A 22284-nucleotide genomic window follows, 5' to 3' on the forward strand; every position below is an offset into this window, starting at 1 on the left:
TTCGTGTGTTCTTCATAAAGGAAATAGAAGTTTAGAATACAAATAATGAATGCTGGGAAGCAACACTTATGCACTGTTGGCGGGAATGTGTGTTAGTACTGCCACCATGGAGATCAGCCTGGAGGTGGCTCAAAAGACTAAGAATGGAACCACCGCATTACCCAGCTACACTCCTCCTTGGTATTTATCCCAAAGAATTGAAGTCAGTGTACTAAGGTGATATAGGCATACCCATGTTTGTGGCAGCACAACTCACAATGGCCTAGTTAGGGAACCAACATGGATGTCCATCAACAGATGAATGAATAAAGAAAATGTAATATATATATATGTGTGTGTGTGTGTGTGTGTGTGTGTGTGTGTGTGTGTGTGTACACGTGCACTGGATTTTTATTCAGTTATAAAAAAGAAGGAAATTATGTTTGCTTAGTGAGATTAGCCAGACTGAGAAAATCAAGATTTACACATTCTGTCTCACATGGGGCAGCTAGTGAGGACAAAAGGAACCTCATATAAATAGAAGAGACTCCCACAGACTATAGGAAGGAAACCTGAGGAGACGAAGGGAGGGAAAGGAAAGGGTGTAGAAGATGAAGCAGGTCAAATATGCACCATGCATGTGTGCCTCTATCACAATGAACCCCATAATTAAGCATAATTATAATGCACCAATAAGAAGAGAAGTATTAGGATTGAGAGTGGGGCAAAGCAAGGTGAAGTAATTAAAAAATGGTGTCCGATGATTGCTCAAGGAATTATCATGTGTAGCACAATGTCATGTCTAGCACACTCTAGAAACTCCGTAAATGCAGAAAAATGTGATGCTGGGGATATGTAAGTGAATTAATATGGAAGAAGATAATTTTTTTCCCCCAGAATTAGAGATAAGCCAGCTTTCTGATTTGGAGGAAACAAGCAGGTCTGAGTGATTTTTAAGATGGTCTCTGAGGAAATGTGGGGCATAAAAGAAAATCAGAGAGCCAGAATAAAGAAAAGAGCAAAAGTTACAGGGTTGGAGGCTAAAGGTGAGAGGGAGACAGGAGTAGGCCATAGTGGACAGAGGAGGCCTCAGCAGGGTAAATCAGGCACGTGGAGAAGGATGAATGAATTCACCACATCACGTATGATCCCAGAGCAGAGATGAGCAGAGCAGGGTGAAGTCCAGCTTCAGGCCTGCAGGAGGAGGGAGCTCTGTGGTTCTGACCACTCTGAGGTCTGCTTTGCAGGAGCTGCCTGAGAAATGGAGCAACATAAAGAAGATGGCCGTTACTGTGAGGCAGCAGGTGGCCCCCCTGCAGGCGAACGAAGTGACCCTCCTCCGCCAGAGGTGCACAGCCTTCGACCTGGAACAACAGCAGTTCTGGGAGCAATTCCACAAGGAAGCCCCTTTCCGGTATGGACCACCGTTGCCCCTGCTGCCCTCTCTCCTGTGGACATTGTAGTCTTTGAGTCACTGGTGGTCTTACTGCCACTTTTCAGCAGATGAAAACTTGTCAATGGTGTTTCCTTCCACGTAGACCCTTTGGTGAAGATGTGGTGCGAATGTGGGCAGAGTCCTATTGTGACCTGCATGATCAAAGGTTACATGGATGTTTTTTTCTTTTAAAAATAATCTAGAACCTTCTATGTCTCCATTTGCAAGGGTATCACCTGTGGTAAAGTGATTTCAGGATTTCACTAAACCTTTAGCACTCTAAGTTCTTATAGACTTCTGTTCTTGGGGTTGGAAAAAAAAAAAGGCAGACTAAAAATATTCAATTATGTTGAAAGGCATTTTGGTAGCCTAAGGGAAAGATTCAGGTGAGGATTTTCTTTGGGAAGTTTTCTCTGCGATTGTAATATTGGACCCCTCTCTACTTGTAAGTTTTTACACAAACACAGCAACCACCGGATGGAAGACCATTCACATGTGCACACCGGCACACGCACCTGGGTCCCTTTCCCAGCACCTTCCCTGCCTGGTGGAGAAGTCTATCAGGCTCTCAGTGCACAGCTCGGTATCATGGGCTCCATCCAGGAGGACAAGTGGTTCTGAATGGTCCTTTGTCTACCTATATGCTAGCTGGAGTAGCTTTCCTCCCTTCATTCCAGCTCTATGATCTGTTTTCTGTCCCAGAACTGAGCTTCTTGCTGAGTAGACAGATTTGGAAATACCCCATGTAAGGAATGAAGAACCTTTTTATTTTCAAATATTACTTATCCACCGAAATAGTAAAGCAAGCCGTGCACAAGGGCTCACATGCCTGTTATTCCAACAACTCGGGAGGCTGAGGCAGGAGGATTATATGTTTGAGGACATCCTCAGCAACTTAGTGAGACCCTATCTCAAAATTAAAAAATAAAAAGGGCTGGAGAAGTAGCTCAGTGGTAGAACGCCCCAGGTTCAATACCCAGCCCTCCCCACCAAAAAAAAAAAAAAAAAAGAAAAAGAAAAAAAAAAGAAAACGAAAGTTAAAAGATAACAAATCAACAAACTAAACAACAACAAAAAATATTACAACTTTATTTTGGGGGAATGTAGCATAATGACTGAAGCTTCTGGCTTTCTGGGGCCTAATTTCCAAACTGCTACTTATTCCTATATTATGGCAAGTTACTTAATACTTCTGTGTTTCAGTTTCCTTCAGTACAATGCAGATAATCATAGTATCTACCTATGATTAGGATGAAAGAGAGAACTTCTGTAAGCATTAAACATTGTGTCTGACAACATGGTGACCGACTCTGGTGGCGTGCTGGTTCTGTTCTGACTCCAAGTGTCATGTCTAGGAAAGTCTCTCTGTTCTGGAAAAACTTAGCAAAGGACTATTCTCTTTTTTTTTTTTTCTTTTTTTTTTTTTTTTTTTTTTTTGGTACCAGGGATTGAACTCAGGGGAACTCAACCACTGAGCCACATCTCTAGCCCTATTTTTTTTTTTTTTTTTTTTTTTTTTTTTTTTTTTTAGAAACAGAGTCTCACTAACATGCTTAGACCTGGCCATTGCTGAGGCTGGCTTTGAACTTGCGGTTCTCCTGCCTCAGCCTCCCGAGCTGCTGGGATTACAGGTGTGCACCACACCCAGCTAAGGCCTATTCTTTCTGTCAATTTATTTTTAATTCACAGATAACAACCGCATATCTTTAATAGGGTCCCGTGTGATGTGTTGATGCATTTATACTTTGTTGAATGCTCAACTCGGGACACTGAGGCTTTGTGTCATCTCAAGCATTTATCATTTCTTGGTGATGAGAGAACTCAGACTCCTCTCATCCAGCTGTTTTGAATTATGTCACACAGTACTCATGACTACAGCCACCCCTCTGTGTGATGAAGCACTAGACCTTATCCCTCCAGGTGGCTGTGATTTTGTACCCATTGACCAGTTTCTCCTCACACCCTTCTCCCACCGCCCTCAGTAAGAGCTCATTCTCATCATTCATTCACCTGACGTTCACCAAGCAGCTGCCACCTTCAAAGGTTTATTCTTGGTGCTGTAAAGAACAAGAGTTAAGAGTCAGGGACATTAAGAGTCAGGGACAGACAGAACTACCCATAAAATGTAAATATATTAAACACACAACTTGAAAGCAATTGTGCTGCCATCTTAGGCTGCGCACAAGAATCACTTGGGGAGCTTTTAAAACAACCAGTGTCCAGATTATCCTACAGACTCTCTGGGTGAAACCTGTGTGTCAGTGTTTTGTGAAGCTCCCCAGGTGATTCCATGTGCAGCCAAGGTTGAGAACCACTAATCTATAAAGGACAGCAACTATTTTCCTTTAAACAATCATGCCAGGGAATAAAACTCGAAATGAAATGATTCTATGTCCTGGAATCATTGCCTTAGGAACCAAGACCTTGTTCCCAAGAAACAGCTATTGCTCAAAACATTTTGTAGAACTCACTTGAGAATTATTCTTTCAGAGTCCGAGCCTTATTCTTTTGGCTGTCCTCTGGGCATGTAATTGAATTTTCAAGGTGGAACACTGTCTGTGAAGAGTCAGTGCTGGTGAGGGAAAGTGGGCTCCTGAGCTACCTGGTGTTATCCACAATCTCCTCAATGGCAGCAGTCATAAACACTATTAAACACTATGTTTTGGGGTTTTTTTTTTTTGTTTTTTTGACTCAACTGCCTTTTCAAAAACATTCCCACAAATTCCACAAATGTTTGCAAAAATATCTTCCCAGAGAGATTTCTGAGACAGCACAAAAGAAACCCGCACTGGAGGGCTGTTGTATAATGAGAATAAAAAGAGACACAGATTTAAGGTGCAGAGGCAGGAAAGATGGCTGCTCCTCTAAGCAGTCAGATTTATTTATACCAGTAGGTTACATTAGGTCATTAGTGGCATAACTACATTATTGTTTATTGTATCAAATAAGGTTGCTTATTCTCCAGTTATATTTTGCAGTTAGAATACGAAATGTTAGGAGCTTTGTGCAGCTCTCAAGAAAGCCCATTGTCTGAAGTTACCCTTAGGTGGGCAGGTCCAGGAGCACCAGGGCTTGGTGAAACCTTGTAGTTATTTTGCAAGCAAGTTCCTTTATTCCCAGGAGCAATGTGCCTGAGATCAAGGTCAAGGCTGATAAGACGCTAGCATAGAGCCTCCTCATGCAGGGTATTGCCACAGCAGCTAGATCTTGCACATGTAATTAGTTATCTTACTGGTTCCTAGGAGAAACTGCAGAGCATTCTAAGCATGGGAAACAGGGTGCCTATTACCCCCTGGGAGTTTGCTTACCAGAGGAATGCTTCCCTGTATATTTCCACGGTCAGAATCCCTACACTGCTGTATGTCTGTTATGAACGTGGTATCCCCCATTCATTGTTAGATCAGGTGTGTATTGATCAGCTGTTGGGTTTTTATTTTATTCTTATTTAATAGCTGCATTTGTTTTTCTTCTTTGCACTCGTATCTGCTGGCTGTTAGGATATTGCTACTCTTAGCTGGGTTTTCCAAATTCACATCTGTTAATTTGACATGCAGATGAATCTTTAGAAGAGAATGCTTTGAAAAGAACTGCTCACAGCAGTGTGGGAAACCAAACGTTACTGCAATTTTGATGTATTTTTCTTCTTGTCAAGAAAACCATTAGGACTGGAGCAGAATCGTGGATTTATTGCTAAGGGGAATCTTAAATGGTGTCAACTCGTGTATTTTGCTTCTTACTTTGGTGCGTGAGAGTTTTTAGAACAGTTGGATACTGGGTGTGTAAGGGTTCCTTCCATTTTAGAACATTTATGAATTTCTAAACTGCAGACTGGCGCATCTCTCTGTAAGTGGAAGTTTCAGGTTAGGTCACACAGGTTAGCCCAGCTTCTGATGTCCTTGTCCTGGAGAAGGAAAAGGAAAACAAGTATCTTCTTAGGCCCTTGCCATCTGACAGGTTGGCAGGGTGGAGATTCCCTCTTCTTCATGTCCAAGTCAAATTTCACTTTCTCCTTGAGTTCTTAACTTTAAATTATACCAGCATATGCCAAGCTGAGTTTTCACACTTCACAGTAATTTGCTAAACTACCATATCCAGATGCAAGGACTTTCTACAACTCTTGAAATTGGTGATTAATTCTCCTTCATAAATAGAAGGAATGCTGCATGCTTCTGGCAGTTTCCCCGCTTCACTTTGGTCTTTCTGACCTTGAGCACAATCTTTCTGACCTTAAAGAATGACTCCATGATGTACAATCCTCTTATACCAAGTCCAAGGTAACACAGGGATGTCTTTGTCTGTGAGCTCCAGGTGAATGGAGACCATTAGTGTTTTCAGCTGGCAACCAGAGTCTGTGAAGAGCTGGTATCTTCTTGAAGATACCCTCCCACTGGCAGCTGTTCCCTATCTGTGACCACTAGAGAAAAGGAGGCCTTCCAAATGACCTCACAGCAGACAGCTGGGAGGAAAGAAGGGCTTTGGTTCCATTGGTACAGTGTCTATTGTCTCTTCAAAAGCTGGAGAAAAGAGCAGTAAGAGTCTTTCAATCTCCCAAGAACATATCCATATCCCAAGCCATGATATTTGTTCAGGTTGACCCTGTTCTTTCAGTTATTCTGACTCATTCACACAATTAGGCTTCTGTAGAGTAGATAAAGCTGTGATCTCAACAGTAGACTTAGCAAAAAGTGGCATAGGTGTTGGGAGTTTGAGATGAATGCATTCTCTGACCTCCAAGATTTACTGCCTCATGAACACTTTCAATAATGAGTAATAAAATTCATGTACTGGCTACCATCTTAACTGAGGCAGCTTGTACTCTCGGGAAGAAAATGCGTTTGAGCCAATGGCAAGTATGTAAGAGCAGTTTGGGATAAAAAAAAAAAAAAGAAGAGTCAAGTGAGGGTATTCTAGAAAAGAGAATAATTTATACCAAGGCAGAGAGGCTGAAAACTTCCAGAAACAGCTGGACAACCAATGGAATTGTGTCCAGATAGTTCACATTGAGTACATATTTAATGCACCCCACCCAGCAACACGGCTCGCTGTAGAGTCTCTGCTCTTTCCCCTCACAATCATGGAGTTGACTGGCACCTGAGACTCACAGAGGCTGCCTAGCTTCATGAGAGAGTGTCACCCTGGAGAAAATCAAACTTCACAATTTAAAGTACAGGTTCTATTGAATGGATATCATGTTTTCACCATGCTAAGATCAAAAAAACTCAAAGTCAAACCATTGTAAGTCAGGGACCCCACCCATAAAATAAATCCTACTGTGTGTGGGTATGGACAAGCCACAGCAAGACAGACTCAAGACCAGGTACTTAATGGAAAGGAGGCTACAACATCCCAGATGAGAATTGGCAAGGCCTGAATTGAAGTAGTGGAAGAGATAATGGAGAGAGAGAAGTGGAATGGAGAGAGAATCAGCAGAATGGATTGAGGATGGGTGGCAATGAGGGAGAAGGGGAGTCCACGTCTTTCAGTGTGGACAAGTAGATAGAAGATGGTACTGCCTCACTGTCCACTGAGATGGGCAGGAGCAGAATGCAAAGGACTGAGGATCACAACTTCTGGGACACCATTGGGATGGTGACAGGCTGAGATTTATGTACCTGTTGGGGATTATGCAGAGGTGTGCCTACCTTCCTCCTCTGTACAGATATGGTACTGACATTGACATTGATCAACAACTAGCTTCCCCCAAAAAAATCAACTGAAGTCACTTATTCTCTCTCTCCCTAAGCTCACGTTTGGGTGCAGCCCACATCAATCACTCTTTCAAGATCATGCACAGGAGCACCATATTTCCATTCCTCTTAATTATAGTTTTATTCATGCAGACTTCTCAGCCATTTCTCTTTGGGATTCAAATACTCTTTGCATTATTATTTCAGTTTCAAAGACTCAGCACACCCCTTTTCCTTCCTACCAATTTCTTGTTCTTAAGCTGTATCATTTCCCCCCAGGTTTCCAGAACTGCTTCAGATTTATTAGACACATGAATCAAGTATATGAATATTCTGACATTTTGCCCTAAAGTTTTGAAATGATAAGAGGACTGACTACGTGTCCTCATGTCTAGAAGTTCCTTTCAAAGCTTAGGCCAAATAACCTTTTTATGCACATTGAACTATGGAAGATGACTATTTACAAATTTAAAGAATAAACAAAAATTATGCCAAGAGGTGAATGAAGTTTGAAATAGGTATGACAAATTCTTACCTCTTACAAATATTTAAGGAACCAACATTGCTTTAAGGATGTTCGTACATGATATGGAAGGAATTGTTTGCAAGCATTTATTATCTTCTGTGTACCAAGCAAATACTCTAATAGATCATATCTAATAAGTTATTCTGGATCAGAGTCCATTAATAAATTAAACAGGCTTCTTGAGTTTGTCTGAATTTTGTAGATCTTGTCCTAACACCGAGAGGCTGATTTCACATTCCAAGTTCCCTCTAGTCAAGATAAAAAGTGGAACCTACACAGACCAACAATTAGTCTCTGAAAAGGAATGCACAAAATAATCCTCTTGTTTGGTGATCCTGGTTGGTGGGTCACTTGCCATGAAGATGTTTCTCTTCTTTCCAGCTAGTCCTTCATCTGCTGCTCCTCACAGGGGATAAAGCTTCTCATCTACGTAGACAGAAGGTGCTTTTCAACTCTGAAAACTCCAGGCTTGTGTTCTGCTTTGAAATACCTGGGAGTTGAAGAATATCACTGACAGAGAAGTGATGTTCGGTCTCACTCTATTATGATGTAGATCTACAACTGCAGTCTATGAGCCAAAAGGATTTAGATGAATGAGTGGGAATCAAACATAACACACATCCAAGTTAATCTGACACTCATTTAATGATATGCATAACTGTCACTGTGTCACCTGGTAACTTGGCATAAGTGGCAAGCATTTCAGGTAGATGACTTAATGACTTTAATTAGGATGACTTTCCATTTCCAAAGTCACATATTTCTAAAGGCTACTGAAAGAAGGGGCATTTAAAAAAATCAAAAAGAACTTGTGTGTCATTCTCTTCCTTTCTACCTCCCCTCCTTATCCTAAGAAACACCTAACTTGCTGGTGCACACCTGTAATCCCAGCGACTCAGGAGGATCACAAGTTCAAAGCCAGCTTTAGCAACTTTGTGGGACCATGTCTCAAAAAAAAAAAAAAAGAAAGAAAGGAAGGAAGGAAGGAAGGAAGGGAGGGAGGGAGGGAGGGCGGGCTGGGCATATGGTTCAGTGATAGAACGTCCTTGGGTTCAATCCTCAGTACCATCAAATGGTACTGTAACTATTTAGGGCTCCAGGGAGGACTTTGAACTCAGTCTTCATGACTACTAACAGTGGTTCTCCAAGTTGGGTCACTATCATCTAATGCTGATGCAATATGCTGGAGTGAGCTCCTCCCTGGCATATTGGAATCACCAGGGGAGTTGGAAAACATACTAGATCCTGGATCCAATTCCATTGATTCTCATTTAAGTGGTCTAGGGAGAAGTCTGGGCATAAGGATCTTTTAAAGTGCCTAGAAGATCCTTTTAGCCAAGACTGAGAGCCATGGCCCTAGATGGAGCCGTTCAGGCTTGGACTTCTAAGTGTCAGCTCTCTCACTTAAAGACTGGCCACCACTAGTTCTCTGGAAGGGGCTGTGGCTTTCCAGCTTCTGCAGGAACATGACCATGCTGTTTTAGGTCAAGCAGTCTTGCAGAAGCTAAATAAAGGACAGAGGATCACAAGTTCAAGGCCAGCTTTAGCTTACACCTGACTAGGCAATATTTTTGTTACCTTTTCACATGTGAAGACAGGATCGACGCCTGGTGTTCCCCTTGAATGCTCCCACACCCCAACCTTGCCTGAAAGTCTTTTCTTTCCAAGGCTCGAAGGTTTGGTGAAAGTCACTGCTCTTCCCTAGAATACCAAGCATTTAAAGATGTCATCTGGTGTTTCCTTAGAGATTCTAGGAGTCCAACCCTGTGTGTTGTACTTACCAAGGGAACACATTGTGTTTTGTAGGTTTGATAGCATCGAGCCGCATCCAATGCTGGATGCCTGGCATATCAAGATCCAGCAGATGGAATCCACCATGGCCTCCATTTCTGAGTCCGCCAGCTTGTTTGAGGTCAATGTTCCCGAATACAAGCAACTGCGCCAATGCAGGAAGGAAGCCTGCCAGCTGAAGGAGCTCTGGGACACCATTGGGATGGTGACCTCCAGCATCCATGCCTGGGAGACCACTGCGTGGAAGGATATCAACGTGGAAACCATGGACTTGGAGTGCAAAAAGTTCACCCGGCACATTCGTAACCTTGACAAGGAGGTAAGGGCCTGGGATGCATTTACAGGGCTAGAAAGCACCGTGTTGAACACCCTGACCTCCCTAAGGGCCGTGGCAGAGCTGCAGAATCCAGCCATCCGGGAGCGGCACTGGAGGCAGCTGGTGAAGGCCACGGGCATGACCTTCACCATGGACAAGGACACCACCCTTGCACACCTCCTGCAGCTCCAGCTGCACCACTTTGAGGATGAGGTCCGGGGCATCGTGGACAAGGCCGTCAAGGAGATGGGTATGGAGAAGATCTTAAAGGAGCTGCAGACCACCTGGGCTGGCATGGAATTCCAGTATGAGCCGCACCCACGGACCAATGTCCCCTTGTTGCAGTCTGATGAAGACCTCATTGAGGTTCTAGAGGACAATCAAGTCCAACTTCAGAACCTGATGATGTCCAAGTATGTTGCTTTCTTCCTGGAGGAAGTGTCTGGCTGGCAGAAGAAGCTATCCACAGCGGATGCCGTCATCTCTACCTGGTTTGAGGTGCAGCGCACATGGTCTCACCTGGAAAGTATATTCATTGGATCGGATGATATCCGGGCTCAGCTGCCCCAGGTATCCGCTAAGGAAATCCCACTCTGTCTATTCTCTGGCCCAGGTCCTACAATATCTGGATTCTTTCCTTTACTGCCTCCTTGATTTGGAGGGCTCTTCCCACAACCTTACCACATCCACCACCAAAAATCAAGCAGAGGATAAGAGAGGAGATGAAATGCACTGCACACTAATCAGTTTGTCTTTAGATGCGTAAAAAAAAAAAAAGAAAGAAGAATTGGTTTTATCTTTCTATTTTTTTCCTCTCTCCTTTTAAATGCACATAAGAAAGGAGGTGGAAAATATTAGCAAATATTGTTTGGAGTGAGCTCCTCATGGGCTTCTCCGTAGATCATTAAAATGCAGGTACTAACCAAAAATGAGTTTCCAGACAAATTCAAGTTCCTTTCTCAGCAGTGAGCCATTCTGTAAACCCCTGGTCTGTGCCAACACACTCAATGCCAGCTGTCAGCTAAATACTCAACAATGGCTTTCCCTAAAATACGTGTTCTTCTTGTGTTTGCCCCTTCTAATTAGCCCTAATGAATGTGCTGCTCACTAACCCCTCCCTCAATGGACTCCAATTCTTTTTTTCCCCAAACATCTTCAGCACCTTGAGTTCTTTGCTTACAAATTAGTGTGATTCTAAAATGTCACTGGTTGTCCGGGTCTTGTTGAGAAATTAAAGCACAACCCATCAGAACATTGCAGTTTTCCATCTCATGGTACAAAAGCACAGTTAGTGTAATAATGTAGATTAGGGGTTGTACACGTGCAGTGAAAATTAACAGGACATTCTGTCATAGCAGTTGTAATTAAGCCTTATTGAATAAGCCAGATTTTATTTATTTCAAATGTCAGCGATGGAAGAGGAGCAGGCTTAATTAGAAGCAGACAAGAACATAGGTGGAGACTTTGGTAGGAGATGTTTGAGAACTTTTCATTAAAAATATTAAAGGACTTAGTATCTAAACAGTGCCACAAGGTTGTGTACAAAGCGTGAAAATACATTTATTTTCTTTGTATTAACAGTATAACGGAAAGGATTTCAAAGCACAATAAAATCAGTCATAATCTCTCACCCCCACTGGTAACTATTTTCTTTCATTGTGAATATCTTCCAACTTCTGTGCATGTATATACCTATTTTCACATACTTGCCCTCAGTGTAATTACAATTCCCTGTTCAGCTCTTTTCATTCAAACATCCCTACTAGATATTTTCAATACTATAACCTTGATGCAGTTTCATTTTTAATATGAGCAGAACATCTTATTAAGGGAGCATAATTTACCTAGCCTCTAGTTTTTAAGCCTTCCTGGGAGATGATGTGGATCACAGGGGGGCAAGAATGGCAGGTTTGGGCTTCAGTCCTAACTCTCTCACCTTCAGCTGTGGGACCTTGGGAAAATTACTTAACCTCTTAGTGTTTTGGTTTCCTCATCTGTAAATTAGGAAAAATTCTGGTGCCTACTTCAGAGAGTTCATTAAAGCAATGCACACAGCACATACCTTTATGATTATTGTTTCATAATAATAAAACCACACACTCCTGCTAAGTGCCAGATGCTGGGCTGAAATGCTTTGCATATAATGGTCTCTCAATCATCACACCAACATTGCAAGGTTGTATGTATTTGCAGAGGGAGATAGATGATGGAATCTAATTAAAGTTTTACTTTGGCTTTATAAATATTTTCATGAGCCTAGAAAACACATTAGATCCACTCATCTTAGGAATCATGTATTTTATGCCTGAGGTGGGGGTGGGGAGTCCCCGACACCTTTCGAAGGGATGCTCGAAAATACAATCATCTTAGAGATCATACTGAAACATCATTTGCCTTTGTTACTCTCATTCTTCTATGAATGTACAATGGAGCTATGGAGGCTGTAGTATCACCAAACAGTGCAGAAGCGATGTGAGGATCCTACTAACTTCTATTAAGTCAGTCACTAAATTTTAATGAAAAAAGAAAAGTGAAAGGATACCACTTTTTCTCAAAGTTATTTTTTGTTTTGGAAATATAATTGTTTTAGATTAAAAAAATGTTATTTTTTGCTATCATAATGGGTTTATTATTTTTTAATAAATACTGTAATGTTTTTTAAAAAAATATTCTATAATCTAAAAAATATTCTAAAATACTGATAGACATGTTTGGTACATAAACAAAGGCCATTTGGACTCTTCAACAATTTTTTTTTTAAATCAAGAAGTTTCATGACTGAGATGTCTGAGAACTTCTGTTTCAAGGTAACATATTTCCTCCTTGGAGTCCAATTGCTATATAGGATGGCCCAGGAACAGATTTCTGCTTCTGATATGTGGGGAGCTTCCTGGAGTTGAAGGGAACAGTTTGCTAAATTTTTTTCACATTTTTTTTATTTGTAGGATTCTAAAAGATTTGAAGGCATCGACCTTGACTTTAAGGAGCTAGCTTATGATGCTCAGAAAACTCCAAATGTTGTGGAAGCCACCAACAAATCGGGTCTTTATGAAAAACTGGAGGATATTCAGAGCAGGTGATGGTCCAATTGCTGCCCCTTTCATCATGAAAGAGGCAGTATTTCCCTTTCCTCTTCTATCTCTGAGGCCTTTACTTTATTTATTTGCCTGAGTGTGTGAATGAGTGTCTGTGAGTGCCTCTTGCTTTTCCTGTATTGTTTGGGTACTATGGGCTGTTATTAGGGGTGTTGCTACCAATGTGAATGTACAACTATGTGCGTTTGCAATCATTCCTAAGCATTTCTATTGCTAACTTCTGTATATATCTGAAATATTGCACATACAGCCATCCCTCAGCATCCACTGGATCACCTGCAGATAATTAGGACACCCTGCAAATATGCAAAAATCTGCATATACTCAAGTTCCTCATGTAAAAACAGCATGGTTTTGTGTATAATCACCATACATCCTCTTATATACTTTAAATTATCTCCAGATTACTTATAATATCTAATACAATGTAAATGCTATATGAATAGTTATACTGTGATGGTATTGTGCATAATCACCACACATCCTCTTATATACTTTAAATTATCTCCAGATTACTTATAATATCTAATACAATGTAAATGCTATATGAATAGTTATACTGTGTTGTCAATGGAATAATGTCAAGAAAAAGTCTGTCCATGTTTAGTACAGATGCATTTCTGAATATTTTCCACCCACAGTTGGTTGATGGAGTCCTCGGGTGCAGAACCTGTGGATACGGATGGCCAACTGTGATTGCATTTGGGTAATGTGTGTGCACCTTTGGGTCTAGGCACACTTAACGAGCAGATCCTGTGTTCTGTGCCCTCAGATTGTGCCTATGTGAGAAGGCCCTGGCAGAGTACCTAGATACCAAGAGGCTTGTCTTTCCTCGGTTTTATTTTCTCTCCTCTTCTGATCTGCTAGACATCCTTTCTAATGGCACAGATCCACAACAGGTAAGCTGAGGGGGCACTTGCAAAAAGGGGAGAAAAAAAAAAGGTCCAGAAGGACTGAGTAGCTGCATCCTCTCTGGCAGTGAAGAGACCTTCATTTCAGGCCCTTGTTGCCACCAGCAATGGTTCACTAACCTCAGCGCCATCTTCATTCCCATCATTAGTTATTGCAGCCCAGGATGTCCTCCTGGCCTTTAGCAGCTATTCCCTAAAGTAGAACTGAGGATGCATTGAGAATGCAAAAAAAAAAAAAGAAAAAAAAAAGCCTCGAATCTAATTCTAAAGAGAGATCCAGTAAACAGCAATCAACAGTGACAACTGTATAAAAAAAGAATGAAATTCCGTTCTTTGCAGTAATGTGGAAGGAACCAGAGGACATTATGTTAAGTGAAATAAGTAATTAGAAAAAGATATGTTCCATGATTGTATAATTATATCAAACTGGACTCTATTGTCATGTATAAAACTCTAAAAAGAACCAATAAAAAAAAGAAAGAAATTAAGCACAGAAGGACAAATACCACGTTTTCACATTCAGAAGCCAAAGTTGATCTCAAAGAAGGAGAGAATAGGCCAGAGGTTGCCAGAACCTGGGAAAGATCAGGAAGGAGTGGAGAGAGGATGGTTGATAGGTATAGGTGTGTGAATACGAAGGAAAACGTCCAATGTTCTGTAGCACTGTAGGATAACTATGATTGACAAAAAAAATTATTGAATATTCTTAATAGCTTGCGGAGAGGAATTTGAATGTTCTCAACACAAAGAAATGATAAGTGTTCCAGGTGAGGGATGTACCAATTATTCTGATCTGATCATGACATGTGACTATCACTCCGTACCCCACAAAGACATACAATTGTTATATATCAATTAAGAATAGAAACATATATTAAGAAGAGCGATAGCTGTAATTTCTTTGGGGAGATAAGTTTGGAAGGTTTATTAATTGAAAGTTGAGGTGGTTTAGTAGAAAAAAGCATGCATCAATAAGTCCTGAATTTTAGGTTCTAGTCTCTGATTCCAGCCATCATTAGTCATAGTCTTGGGCATATCACTTCTTCACAGAAATATGAAATAGGAGAAGCTTGCTGTGTTATAAGGTATTTGGAGGATTAAGGTGGCTAATTGAAACACTATAGGTATTGAAACACTAAACAACGGTTCTCAATCTTGAAAATACATCAAAACCACCCAGAAGGTCTCTTAAGTACAGATCTCAGGTCTTAGTCCCCAAATTTCTGATTTGGTACATCCGGATGGGTCAAAGAATTTACATTTCTAAGAATTTCCCCAGTGGGGCTGTGGGACTGAGGACCACATTTTCAGAATCATTGCTGTCAACCATACAGTCTGCATCTCAAAAGGATGAATATGAGGAAATGAGCTGTCCCTACTGCATACTCCCTTCTCACCCTGAGGAGAGACTGTAGTTTTGTGTTGTTTTTTTTTAATTTTTGTTAGAATGAGGATATAGAGCCAAAATTCTGTGTTCAGGAATTAGTTGGACGAGTTCTTTCCCACTTTCATGTAGTTTTGTTATCCATTTGAAGTACACATGCGTACATTTATTTCTACTCTCAGTTTTAGTTTTTTTCTCTTTATTGATTTTACTTTTTGAACCTTTAGAATATTGATTTGATTCTAAGACCCAAACCATTACCAAAAGCTTTGTGTTCTCAGAGAAGTGATCCTCCTTTCTCTATTTTCCCACCTCATCTCTATCTCCCCTCCACTCCCTGGAGATGGCAAGTTTCATCCATTTCTTGCTTATCTTCTCTATGTTTATCTTTGCAAAAATAAGCAGATGCCTATTTATAATCATTCCTGTACATTTCCTTATCTCCTTTTTTTTTTTTTTTTTTTTTTTTTTTTTTACACAGGAGGTCAGCATGCTAGACTGTATGCCTGTTTGGACTTGGTTTTTTTTCCATTCACTTGTATATCCTGGAAATCATTCCATATCAATTGAGAGATATCACTCTCATTTTACTTTTTTTCCATTGCCATCATATACCATGAAACAATATATCATAGTTTGGCCACAGGTCATTTATACTATTTTACAATTACAAATGGGGTATCACTGAATAATCATGTACCTTGTATTGTTGGAGATCTATTTTCCAGGTGAATGTCTAAAAGTGTGAATGCTAACTCAAAGGGTGAATGCATACATAGTCTTTTTAGATATGGCCAATTTCCCTCCATAAGGAATTTTACCCTTTTACATCACCATTATCAGTACATGAGACAGGGGATGAGCAGGGAATAGTCTGGCAGAAGAGTACCCATGCACGTGGTTTTGTTACTAAGAAGCAAGTACTAAGGAGAGAGTATTTCCTATAGCAGTGGCTTTTCTTTTCTTTTTATTATTTCCTGCAGATTGAAGTGTTTCTAAAGTAGCATAGACATGAAGGAGTTGAAATATGAATCGTATCAGCCTTCAGTTTTGTAACTATATTTTCACTAATTCTGTGTATAGAAGGGATCAGATCACTGCCACCCTTTGTATGTCTGTAGAACACAAGGTACTCATTTTTGAAATGTTTTGATTTATTTCTCACTGGTTTCAGTAAATTTTTGAGTAGCTCCCCCTTGTACCCTAAGAGTTGAAGCACAGTAGAATAATTCTCCACTCCTCCTACATCTGTGAGTCTTTGTGTTTCCTACATCAGTGATGGAACAATTAGATTTAGAGGTCATGGGTCATGGTAATTTCCCCTCAATCCTTACAGACATTGCTGTGCTATTCGCTGTTACAGAGCAGTCCCCTGAGGCCTGCCTGCTTTTATTTTCTTTTTTAAACCTTTGAGTCAATCTAATTTCTTTCTCCCTGGATCCCGATGGAAATCAAAACTCAAAATAAAAATTTAAAATTAGTATTTGCTTAGGTATTGGTTTTATGTTTTGAACTCCCCCCCCTCACTTGATGAGGATTTCCCCCTGTCTAAAAGCTAGAGCCTTTGTTATCTTAAAAAATGTTTTCTTCTACTGGGTTTTAAATTCCTATTTCTATTCAATTATCCGACTGTCTTTGCCTAGGGTTCATCAAATTTCCATCACAGATTCTATTTTCTTTGTGCTGGAGACATTGCCTTCTTGTTAGTCATGGTCTCACCCCAATCCTCTTCCTTGGCATTTATTCTTCAACACTTTCTCAAGTTTGTCTACCACCCTGGTCTTCTTGTGCCAATCTAGCCCCTTTGTATTATCCACACTGTTATAAACCGAGCTGTGCTGCTGATAGATTTTTTTTTTTTACTTTATTTCTCAACCAACTCATCTTTCACCTTGTATTTTATAGAGTTCATACTGATTTCATTGAACTGAAAGCAAAACAAACTGATATTCGTTTCAAAATTATTTGCTTCGCTTAGTAAAACTTTAAAAACAATACATGTTCTTTTATATAATTTCTCGACTCTTGTTTTCTCCTTCTTTTCTGTCTCATGATATTTTCCTAAGTCCCATGAGGGTTGCTTTTTTAAAGTCCCTTATTTTTGTTCTTGGATAAATAAAGGCCCAGCCTATCAAGGTGTCCATCCCAAATAAGTGTGGGTGCATCTTCTTCTGGTACCTTCACGATTCACCTGAATACTCTTAGATTTTTTTCCCTCTCATCTCATAGGCTGGAGAGTTGGATGTTGTAAATTTAGCATCGTAATTCTACAAACCAGCAGACTGAGGGTCCTTTGCATCTTTTCAAGAAGCTCTTCCAGAGGGCAGCTTTTCTGTTTATTTTATTTTATTTTTTTTTCCTTCAACCTGCCATCTTTTGGCTTGAGCACCACAGTGTGGCTGTGTTCATCCTCGCTCCCCACACACTGCCCTGGGCATTACTGTGAAGGACTTTTCTACCATGAGATGCCACAGGGCCAGGCTTTCTGCTTGGTGTGAGCATGCTTTCTCTTGCTTTGCACCCTCCTGGTTTTTGTTTGCTGAACGAAAGAGATTCCAACAATGGTGCAGCTTCTTTCAAGGTCACCCCTGCTCTTTTTTTTTTATTGTTGGTTGTTCAAAACATCACATAGTTCTTGATTTATCATATTTCACACTTTGATTCAAGTGGGTTATGAACTCCCATTTTTACCCCGTATACAGATTGCAGAATCACATCAGTTACACATCCATTGATTTACATATTGCCATACTAGTGTCTGTTGTATTCTGCTGCCTTTCCTATCCTCTACTATCCCCCCTCTCCTCCCCTCCCCTCCCCTCTTCTCTTTCTACCCCCTCTACTGTAATTCATTTCTCCCCCTTGTATTATTTTTCCCTTTCCCCTCACTTCCTCTTGTATGTAATTTTGTATAACCCAGAGGGTCTCCTTCCATTCCCATGCAATTTCCCTTCTCTCTCCCTTTCCCTCCCACCTCTCATCCCTGTTTAATGTTAGTCTTCTTCTCATGCTTTTCTTCCCTACTCTGTTCTTAGTTACTCTCCTTATATCAAAGAAGACATTTGGCATTTGTTTTTTAGGGATTGGCTAGCTTCACTTAGCATAATCTGCTCTAATGCCATCCATTTCCCTCCAAATTCTATGATTTTGTCATTTTTTAATGCAGAGTAATACTCCATTGTGTATAAATGCCACATTTTTTTTATTCATTCATCTATTGAGGGGCATCTAGGTTGGTTCCACAGTCTTGCTATTGTGAATTGTGCTGCTATGAACATCGATGCAGCAGTGTCCCTGTAGCATGCTCTTTTTAGGTCTTTAGGGAATAGACCCAGAAGGGGAATAGCTGGGTCAAATGGTGGTTCCATTCCCAGCTTTCCAAGAAATCTCCATACTGCTTTCCAAATTGGCTGCTCCAATTTGCAGTCCCACCAACAATGAACAAGGGTACCCTTTTCCCCATATCCTCGCCAGCACATGTTGTTGTTTGACTTCATAATGGCTGCCAATCTTACTGGAGTGAGATGGTATCTTAGGGTGGTTTTGATTTGCATTTCTCTGACTGCTAACGATGGTGAGCATTTTTTCATGTACTTGTTGATTAATTGTATGTCCTCCTCTGAGAAGTGTCTGTTCAGGTCCTTGGCCCATTTGTTGATTGGGTTATTTGTTATCTTATTGTCTAATTTTTTGAGTTCTTTGTATACTCTGGATATTGGGGCTCTATCTGAAGTGTGAGGAGTAAAGATTTGTTCCCAGGATGTAGGCTCCCTATTTACCTCTCTTATTGTTTCTTTTGCTGAGAAAAAACTTTTTAGTTTAAGTAAGTCCCATTTGTTGATTCTTGTTATTAACTCTTGTGCTATGGGTGTCCTATTGAGGAATTTGGAGCCCGACCCCACAGTATGTAGATCACAGCCAACTTTTTCTTCTATCAGACGCAGAGTCTCTGATTTGATATCAAGCTCCCCCTGCTCTTGACCCTACAGATTTGCTCTCTTCTGCCAGACTATCCCCTGCTCATCCCCTGTTTCATGGTTGTGTCTCCCTAGGATGAAAGCTAACAAATCAAACATCGTATGCTCTCTAAACTGGTCCTACCTTTAGTAGATCAAGTAGGAATCAATCAAACCATGCGGTTCCATCAGTTTGTAGCTAGTGCACTGTTCCCAATGGTTTTATGTTCCTTTAGCCACTTCTATCCAGTTCATTTAATTCCCATCTTCCCTTCTCCATCTTTCCCACAAATATCCTTCTAAATGCTTGGTGGTTACCGTTCTATTTTTTGTAAGGGTTGCCACATGGCTGGCTTCTGGAAAACTTCAATAAGCTGCTTCTGGACACATTCTCCAATATTTGGGCACGGTTTCCTTTCGTAGGTTCAGCGTCACCTTTCCAAACTTTTTGACAACATGGCCAAGATGCAATTCCAGCTGGATGCCAGTGAGAACCCAACCAAGACAAGTCTTGGCATGTACAGCAAAGAAGAGGAGTATGTGCCCTTCAGTGAGCCCTGTGACTGCAGTGGGCAGGTAATGAGATATAGTTCTTTCCCCTCCTGATGCCTTTCTCATGCATCGGCATTCAAATATGGTTAGCATCAACTCTGGGGGATGCTGGCCTTGTCCAAGAGCTTCTGTCTGTGCCCTGGGTCAGCCAACTTGAACTGACATTGGAGCAGCCTCTAGTGCCCGGCTGTCTTCTCTTTGGGAGGGACACATGACAGCATTCATATTGTTTTCTTAACCAAAGACCTATGGTAAGAGGAATAAAATGCACATAAACAATTCTGTGAGTCAACCAGAAAAGGATTTAAGGATGATTAACTGCACCAGGAGGTGTTAGCATGGTGACCCTGTAGCAGCGCACAGGGGACTCTGGAACCCTGACACCTTCCCCTGGAGAAAGTGTCCTTTGAAATCACCCACTTTCCTGAGATGTTCCCTTTCTGCACAAACACACCTCAGAGTCACTTTCCCTCACAGCCCTAGGAGAGCCAGCTACCACCCTGTTCAGGTGCTCCTACTGCACCTCCAAATCTTCCACGCACAATTTGAGGCACATAAAGCCCAAGTCTATTCTCTCCTAAACCTCTTTCCCATCCATCAACACCACTAAAGTTGTAAATCCTGCCTTTTTCATTATCCTAATTGATCCAGCACAGCATTGCTCCCGAGGGTTCTAATCTAGTGCAGAATAACCCCTGCTGGGAGTGAGGTCTTTTATAAAATTCCAACCTTTATCTACCTCTATTTTGGAAAGCAATTCTAGTACCAGAAAATAATTTAAAATTTCAGTTAGATGGGGATGGCCAGCAGTTCTAAGGTTTAATTTAGAATGTGTTCTTTTTGTAGACCCTGAAAACAGTTAGTGGGGAAATACATTCCTGGTGTACAACTCCATACTCAGTATGGACAAGTCCTTGAGAATCCCCTTAACTAAATCTGACCCAAACCAGATTTGAATTTCCTGTGTGAACTCTAGGGAGTAGAGTAGTTCCTGACCCTTTTAACCTGTTTCCCTGTCCTGTGTGTTCCAAACTGAGCACATCTACCTAGTTTTCATTTATCACCAGCTCAGGCTACACCACCCAATGTGTCCCTATGCCTTCTGATGGGGCTTTGGGGTCCTATACCATGCCTGGGCTGAATTCTCTCCACTCCTGCCTAAGCTAGGTGATGAAAACCTGTAGTACTGATCAAAGCTTTTTAGATTCACAGTTTCTAACCCAGAGTTGTTCCTCCAGGTAGAAATATGGTTGAACCACGTGCTCGCTCACATGCAAGCAACTGTTAGGCACCAGATGACAGAAGGAGTAACTGCCTATGAGGAAAAACCAAGGGAGCAGTGGCTGTTTGACTACCCGGCTCAGGTATTCATAATGAGACCTAAAGGGATGGTATTACTTACGCTCACCCAAGTCCCACTCAGGGGATGGAAATGGGGTTTCCCCTGAGAAATAAAAGGTGGGAAAAATAGAATGACCAAAAAAACACGGGACACGGAAAATAATTTCAAAAAGCAGGGGCAGAACAGGCAAGCCGATCATTCAGATGGAGCTCGTATACTATGGCAAAATGGAACCCGTGCCTGCTTTATTTATATCAGGGAACACCAAAGGCCCTCTATAGAATGTTCTTCTCCAAAAAAGGTTAAAGGTGGGCTGTCCGGTTCCCAATGGGTTACACCCATTGAAGAGAGATCTTCCTAACGGAGCAAAGATAAAGGTCATGTGCCTTAGATAATCGATTGCAGGGGGAGCCACAGATAGTGTTTCCAAGGTTAAATCTCCCTGGCTTCATACCATGAGAAGATTCGCATGTGGTTTTCACGGATGGCTCCCCGCAACTTCCCACCACAAGAGTCTCTATTTTACAAAATGAATCACTCTCATCAAGATTCCTCATGGCAGAATTGCTGATCGGAATCTAGAGACAAGAAAATATGTTGCCTTCAACTATGACCATAAATACCATCTAGAACAATGTCTCCCACGCCAAGTGGAAGTACAGATGAGCAGTTTTTCTCAATTTTCTGCAATGAATACTCAATATGTTGCATTTTCCATATAATAGCAAATGAAAAATATCGATTTGAACCCCCTTTCCCATTTATTTATGTTTAATCTCTGAAAAAAATTTAAATCACACTGACTATACTGAATTTTGCTATTATTCATCATTGCCTTTAAAAGTAGCCATTTTAAAGTTATATGTTTTTTAAAACTTAAAGATGTAGTGAGGGTCTTATGGAAAAGTGAGTGTGGGCACGGATGATCAGCAGTGACCCATTAAATTAGAATCCTCTGACAGTAAGAGGATCCAGAAGAACCAAGCAAATACTGAGTGTCATTGAGATGCTCAGTCAGCAAGTTGTTATCCTCTCCAGCTTGGGAAAAATGGTATCTCCAGGAAGTAGAAATGGAATGATCTGTTTCTAGAAGCCACTGGCATTGACCAGAGTCAAACTCTAGTTACTGTCAAACAAATGATACATTTTTTTCAGGAGCAAAAAGTGCCATCCCTACTTGCGTTATAATCATTTCACGTACCCAAGGGTTTAGAGCAGATGGTTCACTTAGTCATTGCTGGTGGAAGAGGGCGGGAAGGGGCCTCTGTCACCCACACAATTACATTCTGAGCCCTGGCTGTCTTATAAGT

General features: G+C 41.1%; 1 protein-coding gene across 2 annotated transcripts in view; it reads left to right on the forward strand.

The window, feature by feature from the left end:
* Nucleotides 1–22284, forward strand: part of Dnah9 (dynein axonemal heavy chain 9) — a 331866-nt gene that overhangs the window by 75747 nt on the left and 233835 nt on the right. For both annotated transcript variants that reach the window (XM_040269453.2, XM_005332884.4), the window contains exons 19-24: nucleotides 1227–1393; nucleotides 9434–10304; nucleotides 12680–12810; nucleotides 13602–13728; nucleotides 19504–19656; nucleotides 20871–20996. In XM_040269453.2, coding sequence (XP_040125387.2) covers nucleotides 1227–1393; nucleotides 9434–10304; nucleotides 12680–12810; nucleotides 13602–13728; nucleotides 19504–19656; nucleotides 20871–20996 — 1575 coding nt within the window. The remainder of the gene's footprint in view (nucleotides 1–1226; nucleotides 1394–9433; nucleotides 10305–12679; nucleotides 12811–13601; nucleotides 13729–19503; nucleotides 19657–20870; nucleotides 20997–22284) is intronic.

The sequence above is a fragment of the Ictidomys tridecemlineatus genome, chromosome 3 (assembly GCF_052094955.1).
Source record: "Ictidomys tridecemlineatus isolate mIctTri1 chromosome 3, mIctTri1.hap1, whole genome shotgun sequence".
In the NCBI taxonomy this organism is placed as follows: domain Eukaryota; kingdom Metazoa; phylum Chordata; class Mammalia; order Rodentia; family Sciuridae; genus Ictidomys; species Ictidomys tridecemlineatus.